Source organism: Malania oleifera, chromosome 5, assembly GCF_029873635.1.
Source record: "Malania oleifera isolate guangnan ecotype guangnan chromosome 5, ASM2987363v1, whole genome shotgun sequence".
Classification (NCBI taxonomy): domain Eukaryota; kingdom Viridiplantae; phylum Streptophyta; class Magnoliopsida; order Santalales; family Ximeniaceae; genus Malania; species Malania oleifera.
The window spans coordinates 3,099,383-3,107,953 of NC_080421.1; the positions used below are offsets into that span (position 1 = coordinate 3,099,383).

Here is an 8,571-nt window from a genome sequence, read left to right on the forward strand (position 1 = left end):
GAGTATTCGAGTTTCTGGCAGGACTGAACCGAGAGCTTGACGATGCGAGGAGCAGGATTCTAGGTCGTTGGTCGCTGCCCTCCATCCGAGAAGTCTTCTCTGAGGTTCGGCGTGAGGAAAGTAGGAGGAACATGATATTGAAGGAGCAAAACAAGTCTTGGCCCGAGGCATAAGCTTATAACCCATGGGCCTCATACTAGATCCTGCCCAAAACAGTCTAGAAGGCCCTATTGTGAGCATTGTAAGAAAACGAGCCATACTAAAGACATTTGCTAGACCTTACATGGCAAGCCCGCAGATTGGAAGCCCAGACAGCCCAATAAAGCCCATGGTCATCAATCCTCCACCGAAACCTAGGAAAAAAAATTACCCACAGAAGCCTATGGCTCAACAGCTTCTAGTGGGGGATTTAATTTCGACCAACTTGCGAAAATATATGATCTATTTTCCAATTTCCAAGCCTCGGGTCAGTCCGCTAATACTCTGTCATCTGGCTCTTTAGCCCGCAAAGGAACTTTTTTGACAGCCCTTAGTACCACTCCTCATTTTACCCCTTGGATATTGACTCTAGTGCATTTGACCGTATGACTGATGCTCATAATTTATTTTCAACATACTCACTTTGTGCCAGTAATTTAAAAGTCAAAATTGTAGATGAGACTCTATCCCTTGTCGCTGGCGAAGGGAGTATTCATATTTTAGAATCTATTACTCTTGAATCTATCCTCCATGTTCCTAATTTATTGTGCAATTTGCTGTCTATTAGTCAATTAACCAAACAGTCTAATTGCTCAACTAAATTCCTTCCCTCTCATTGTGTCTTTCAAGACCTATCATCAGGGAAGACGATTGGCAATGCTAAGGAATGTGACAGGCTCTACTGCTTCGACAAAGCTAATGTGAATGGATCGTCTCTTCCTACTGTTTGTAATTTTGCATCTCGTCCTAGGGAAAGTGAACTTTTGTTATGGCACAAAAGGATGGGACATCTTAGTTTTCAGTATTTGCAGCACTTATTTCCTTCAATATGTTCGAATAAAATTGCCTTGGATTTTCAGTGTGAAGTGTGTGAACTTGCCAAACACCATCATACTACTTTTCCTAGATCTCAGTATAAACCATCCATGCCATTTAGTCTGATTCACAGTGATCTATTGGGACCTTCTCGTACTCCTAATAGGATCCATGCAAAATGGTTTATTACTTTTATTGATGATCACACTTGTCTGTGTAGGGTATATTTATTGACTGATAAAATTGAGGTTCGATTAGTCTTCATGAATTTTCACTCTATGATACAAACCCAATTTCACTCAAAAATCCAAATCCTTTGTACTGACAATGGTACTGAGTATTTCAATCACTCCTTGGGCACGTATCTTCAAGAGAATGGTATTATCCTTGCATTGACCCCTCAACAAAATGGGGTTGCTGAATGGAAAAATCGACATATCCTTGAAGTTGCTCGTGCCCTGTTGTTCACCTCTCACATGCCAACAAAATTTTGGGGTGACTCAATTTTGACAACCACATACCTCATTAACCGAAGAGTCCTGTCCCTTGCAACTCCGCTCCAGAAACTCCAAGAGACTTTTCCCAATTCTAGGCTCGGCTCACATCTTCCTCTTCGTGTCTTTGGGACCACTGTATTTGTTCACATTCACGCACCCAAGCGAAACAAATTGGATCCCAGAGCACTTAAATGTATCTTTCTTGGTTACTCTCCCACACATAAGGGTTACAAATGCTATGACTTGATCTCCTAGAAACTCTATGTTAGCGTGGATTTCACCTTCTTCGAACATACCCCCTACTACTCGCTTCAGGGGGAGTCCTTGAGCAAAGCTCGACCCTCAAACTTGGACTACTTCGATATTGCTGTTTTCGAGACCACTTCATACCCTATATCCGCTCCTTCGCCTAGTACAGAAGGAAACTTGAGTTTAGGGGGAGATGTGGAAATACAAACAAATAGGGAAACACTTGTCTACTCAAGGAGGCCAAAATCGAAGTCCAATGAGACACTCACTTCCGAAGCACCAAAAGAGTTAGAACCGGTGATAGTTCCAACTCCTCATGAGTCCAACTCCAATCCCGACCAGGTAAAACATGACTTACCATTGCTCTTAGAAAACAACGTCGTTCATGTACTCTCCACCCTATCTCAAAATTTGTATCTTACAATGCTCTTTCTGCCAAGTGTCATCCTTTTACTACTAACCTTGATAGAATCCAGATTCCTAAAAACATTCAAGAAGCCTTGGAGATTCTAGAGTGGAGAGAGGTAGTGATGGAAGAGATAAGGGCACTAGAAAAGAATGGAACTTGGGAGGTGGTGACTTTGCCAAGGGGGAAGAAACTAGTGGGCTGTAAGTGGGTGTTCATAGTAAAGTAAAAGGCTCATGGCACAGTAGAACGATACAAAGCCTGGCTTGTGGCAAAGGGGTTCACTCAGACATACGGTATTGACTACGTTGAGACATTTGCACCAGTAGCAAAGCTGAACACTATGCGGGTTCTCTTGTTGTCCCTAGTAGCAAACTTGGACTGGCCACTCCATTAGTTTGACATCAAGAATGCTTTTCTAAATGGTGAGCTAGAAGAAGAAGTGTTCATGACGCTACCACTAGGATTTTGTAAGGAGGGAGAAGAAACCAGTGTGTGTAAATTGAAGAAATCCTTGTATGGACTCAAGCAATCACCGAGGGCGTGGTTTGATAGATTTGCAAAGATGATAAAGAATCAAGGATACCGACAGGGGCTCAGATCACTTCAAACAGTCCAATGAGGGAAGAAGGACCATCCTGATTGTGTACGTTGATTACATCATTCTCATTGGAGATGACACAGGAGGGGTTGAGAGATTGAAGAAGATCTTAGCCACAGAGTTTGAGGTAAAAGACCTAGGTCAAATGCGACATTTCTTGTGAATGGAGGTCACCAGATCAAGGAAGGGAACTAGTGTCTCCCAGAGAAAGTATGTACTTGACCTTTTGACCGAGATTGGCATGCTTGGTTGTAAACCAAGTGATACTCCTATCGAGGCAGGAAAAAGAACGAAAGACATAGGAAAGCCTGTGGACAGAGAGAGATATCAGAGACTAGAAGGTGAATTGATCTACCTCTCTCTCACTAGACCTGACATTGCTTTCGTTGTAAGCGTGGTCAATCAACACATGCATTCACCAAAGGAGAGTCACCTAGAAGCAGTATATAAGATTCTTAGATATTTGAAAGGCTCTCTAGGGCAAGGACTATTCTTCAAGAAAGGTGACAGTAAGAAGCTTGAGATCTACACAGATGCGGATTGAGCAGGATTAGCAGAAGACAGAAGGTCTACTACCGACTATTGTACCTATGTTTGGGGAAATCTAGTAACATGGAGGTGTAAGAAGCAGAGTGTGGTAGCCAAAAGCAATGTTGAGGCTGAATTTAGAGGTGTTGCACAATGGATGTGTGAAGGGCTATGGTTACAAAAACTTTTGGAAGAACTACACATCACAGTAGAGCTCCCCATCAAACTCTATTGCAACAACAAAGCCGCCATTAGTATTTCTCATAATCTTGTTCAACACAACAGGGCTAAACATATAGAAGTGGACAGGCATTTTATCAGGAGAAAATTGAGAAGGGGGGCAATTTGCATGACCTATATCCCTACAAGTGAAAAATTAGCAGATATTTTCACCAAGGGATTGCAGAGATCTAGCTTTGAAGAGTTTATTTGCAATTTGGACATGATCAATATCTATGATCCAACTTGAGGGGGAGTGTGTGCAAGTTGTGTCCTCTTCTTTTTTTCCATATTTTATTCTCTGTGTACATGTTAAATAGGGACCTGAGTTTGTAAAGAATACACAATTGAATATACAATTGATTCATTCTCGTTTTCTACACTATTCACATAGAAGACCTTTCATTCCATCCTAACCGATGAATGTATTCCCCACACGAACGCCTTCCTTGGGTTGCTGCCTGAAACCCCTCCCACTAGTTCAATCACCTTCTGGAGTCCCAAGGGTGAATTTTGTTGGCGAGGAGACTGGTGAGTGCATTGATTCTAGTTGCACGAGGAATTTGAACGATCGCTGATGGCCAAGGAGGACTTACCAATGGATGCCACGAGAGATTCCAGTGGCAAAATAAAATTTGTGGAGGTATAATCGAAATAAGTTTGAAAGCTGAGGTTTTGTTGATATTTGGGTTGGATCCTGGGTTAGGATATCAATTAAGGGAGATTTCAAGGAGTAGGATTTAGGAGAGGGAGAAGAGAAGTGTCTTGCATGCTCGCTGTCTCAAAGGTGTCGAGGGGGAACCATCGCAACATTATTTTTGTTAAAAGAAAGCATACACATGAATTTTTATTGTTCAACATGTGAACTTACACCATAAACATAAAGTTTAATTTTTTATAATTTTTTGGATCCTTATCTTATTCTTTTAGTGTATCTTGAACCTGTTAGATTTAGTGCTTTAGTTTTGAGTTACTTAACAGATGCTGTAGAAAATAGGAACTAGCTTAACTTGATACTTGATAGAGGTGGAATAATTAGATCATGGTATATTTTTTCTATATGTACTTTTCCCTTTTACATCAATGTAAGATCATGGTAGGATTTAGACCTACAAAACTTGCTTCAAAGGCAAGCACAATTCTAATTATCAACATGGTTGATCCATATTTTTTGAAATTTCAATGTATTTTTTACTTGTTGCACATGTGTGCAAGTCATTTGGGGTCGATTTTTCCAACTTTGTATTGGTCTTACAATTCGATTCAATTCTCAATTCATGAAAGTGTAATTTCAATTCATGATTTGAATCTCGATTTGACAACCATGCTTGTATTGATAAAGGCAGCAGGGTAGGCAACTCTTGAACGGAATTTCGGTAATGGAAGAAACAGGAATAGAACAAGGTTTGCTGGGAAAACATTTAGATCCTTGTTGTACCAGACCTGGTGCCTAAAAAAAGAGAAAATAAAACAAGAATGTGATGCAGCTTTGTTTTACTACTGTTTTTTCCATGACAGAAATTTGTGTATATAAGAGAGAGAGAGAGAAGAAATGGCTTCAGTATAATCTAAGCAAAGGTCTTTTTCGATCAAGAGAGTTAGAAAAGGAAACAAAACCGTTTGGTCTCTTTACTTCGTCATAGGGGTTTTGTCTCAATTTTGGTTCTTTCTTGGGGGAGTCTCAATTTTAATTTTGCGATTTTTGGGGGGAAGGGGAGGGGTGGGGGGAAGCGGTTGAGTGCACAAGCAAGAGAGGGAACAAAGGGGGTTGCTGGACTGGTTCATTGGTATAGCATTGTTCGCTGCAGGATGATGGATGAGATCCGGTCGGTGGCTGGATTTCATGGAGGAGAAAGGGGAGTTGCTGGGGCTGGTGGGGCGGGGACAGAGGAAAGGAAGAACACACACACTCACCCCATTTCTTAAATAAGTGCTAGTAATATTATATATAAAAAATCCAACAAGAAGAGAGTTATGCTTGGTCGCAAGGCTGCCATATAAGCCATTCTGACAGAGGGGCGTTTTCCTTTGACAGAAGAATAATGGACATTGCAACATTCTAAAGTTTAGTGACTTAATTAAATTAAGTTCAGGGACCTCATTGAATTTAGCTAATAATTTAGTGATTAGATGGTATTTACCTATCATTTTTCCCACTCATTTTGTTATTGACATATTTATGTTTACCAAGTGCAGATGTACCAGAAGGAGCCATTATCATAAGGGAACATACAGCACTGAATAACCTGTTTAGTTGCTTGTGGTTTAACGAGGTTAACCTCTTTACTCCGAGAGACCAGCTCAGCTTTGGGTATGTTGTGTATAGGCTAGGGGGTTTGTTCAAGTTCTTTATGTTTCCAAACTGTGAGTACAACTCGCTGTTTGTGCTGCACCCACACATACGAGAGCATTCTTCAAAAATTGAGTGGGTCAAAACGATGGACGAGTTCAAGAAAAATAAAAATGGTGTTTTGAAAGAGGGCAGGGGAGGATTAGGCCTGTGGATGCCGTATCCTGGGAACCTGGATTTGGTTGTTCTGCCGCCTGTAGCCAGGACCTCACAAGCAGGATGAAAAAAATTGTAATCTTCAGTCATTTTTCCCAGATTTCTTTTCCTCTAGAATTCTCACATAATTTCACTTTATTTCTTTGTCCCGGCTTTGCTTGGGGAGCGTAGAGACACCCCTGCTAAATTCCAAATGAGAATGTTGAAGCTATTGATGGCTTTTGAATGTAAATGTCCACCAAGTACCTTAGCTGATGGATTGTTTATCATATTTCTTGATGCCTTAAGGTAAAACTACTCGGTAGCACTTTGTACAAGCCCTTAAAACATCAATGCTGATTACTGGTACATAACCATTTACTAAGCGTTTGGTTCTGAGAAATTGAGAATGTTGGATGCTTGGAAATCCATGCTTGGGAATTAGAATGCCATTTTCATTAGAATTCTTATTAACATAAAATAAGGAGGAAAGGTTTGTGCCAGTTGCAGGGAATTTTTAGATGCTTGGAAATCCATGCTTGGGAATAGAATGCCATTTTCATTGGAGTTCTTATTAACAGAAAATAAGTTTGTGTGAGTTCCAGGGAATCCTTTCTTTAGACGTTTGGAAATCCATGCTTGGGCATATAGAATGCCCTTCTTGGCCTTTTTCAGCGCCCCCTACTCTCTTCATGAGGCAGTGATGAAAAAAAAAAAAAATGGAAAAGGATGCTGCCTTTGGTAAGCAGTGCAGTGTGGAAATCTTTTTTCCTCATCTTCTCCACTTGGAGATATTAAAGAAAATTTATTAGGTCATGTTTGACTTCTGAATGACTATTAAATTTAAGAAATAAAATATAATGAAAAATTTAAAAGTTAGAGGTAATAATTATAATGTATTTCTTTTATATCTATTCCTTATATTTGATGAACATGGAATATGAAAGAAATAAACATTCTTATTGTGAAGTTAAGAATAATTATTTCTTATTATACATTTGTAAAAAATTTTAAATGCAAATTAGTGATTAGCCTGCTTTACGCATCGCGAAGGGAAATGAATGAAATAAAAAAAAATTAATCAAATAAAGTGAGATTGTCATAATTTGGTTCATAGCAGTATTAAGTGTGAAAATAAAATGCCAAAGAGTTCATGTGAGTACTTTTTATACTAAAAAAAATAAAAATATAAAATGAAGGAAACCAATGGAGGACTCAACCGAGCTTGTGGTACCATTAAGAAACCAAAAATGGTATTTATGTTAGAATTTATTTATAAAAAGCTAAAAAAAAAAGGACAAACTGTTCTTTACGAAAAAGAGACACATGGCAAGTGAAATGTCGTTGGACATTTTATACTAGGAAAAAAAAGGAATAAAATAAATCATTAAAAAAAAGATATGTAGCAAGTTGTAGAAATTTGATATGTGCCGCTGGTCACATTTTAATTGCATAAAAAAAAATTAAGAAAAAATTAAAAAAATAAGTCTATTTTGGCAAAATTTGAAAAGGAAAATATGCGTGAAAATCTTAGGTACATTAAGTGTATATATCAAATTTAATATAATTTTATAATGTATAAAAAATTATTTATATACAATTAAAAAAATTATATTAGATTTTGTGTATATATTCATGATATCTAATAAAGTTTCAGGGAATTCGCTCCCTCATCACGGACACGTGTTTTGTCCAGAAGTGCCTGGGCTCTACATATTCATGGTGGTGAGATGCAGGGTGGGGGGCATCAATTGCAAAGTACAACTACACAAAAAACAAAGCTAATTAAGAGATCTTGTAGTCTCAGAGAATCCGAGTCTCCCTCTTTCATCATGGACACGTGTCGTGTTAAAAATGCTATTCTCAACTTTAGTATTGGGTCTAGATTATCAAAACTGGAATAATCATTTTATGAGACAAACATATAACTTATTGTATTGTAAATTATTTAATTTCAATTCAACAAAAATTAAGGGGAGTAATATTGTATATTATAGATTCATTGTGGTTAACCCCTTCATCCTATATACAATCATCATATATACGTGACAGTTGTGTAACAAGTGTCCTATGTAAAGGGGAAAAAAAAGAAAATAAAAAAACAACAGCAGCTGCGGCAACAACCACCACTAGATCTTCCCTTCCACATCCCCTGCTTTCTGAAGTTTGAGATACAAAAATGATTGAATGTTTAGAAAGGAATGATTTGAAATTTAATCTTTCATATTATTTTCAGTTAACCTCAAGTATTATAAACAATAAAAAATCTATTCCAACTATAACTTTTAAAAATATACATTGCAATAAAACTCATAAGTCAAATATTATATTCTGTTGCTTTCTTAAATAATCAAACATAAAAAGAAAAATTATTTATATATATATATATATATATATATATATATATATTTCACTAGTAAATGCCCTGATTTTTTTTTTCTTTTGTACTTTTTTTCTTGGCCTCTTCATGCTTTACCGAGTTCAGGCCTTACCATGGATTTGTCATAAGTTCAAAATCAGTAATAACTCTAATCTGAAGGGATTTTGAATTTAAATTTATATTAATTTTAAA

General features: G+C 37.8%; 1 protein-coding gene across 7 annotated transcripts in view; it reads left to right on the forward strand.

Moving 5' to 3' along the window:
- Positions 1-6,384, forward strand: part of LOC131156615 (probable hexosyltransferase MUCI70) — a 30,197-nt gene extending 23,813 nt beyond the window's left edge. For all 7 annotated transcript variants that reach the window (XM_058110429.1, XM_058110435.1, XM_058110430.1 and 4 more), the window contains one exon: positions 5,711-6,384. In XM_058110429.1, coding sequence (XP_057966412.1) covers positions 5,711-6,087 — 377 coding nt within the window. In that variant the 3' untranslated portion in view covers positions 6,088-6,384. The remainder of the gene's footprint in view (positions 1-5,710) is intronic.
- The last annotated feature ends 2,187 nt before the right edge of the window (positions 6,385-8,571 follow it).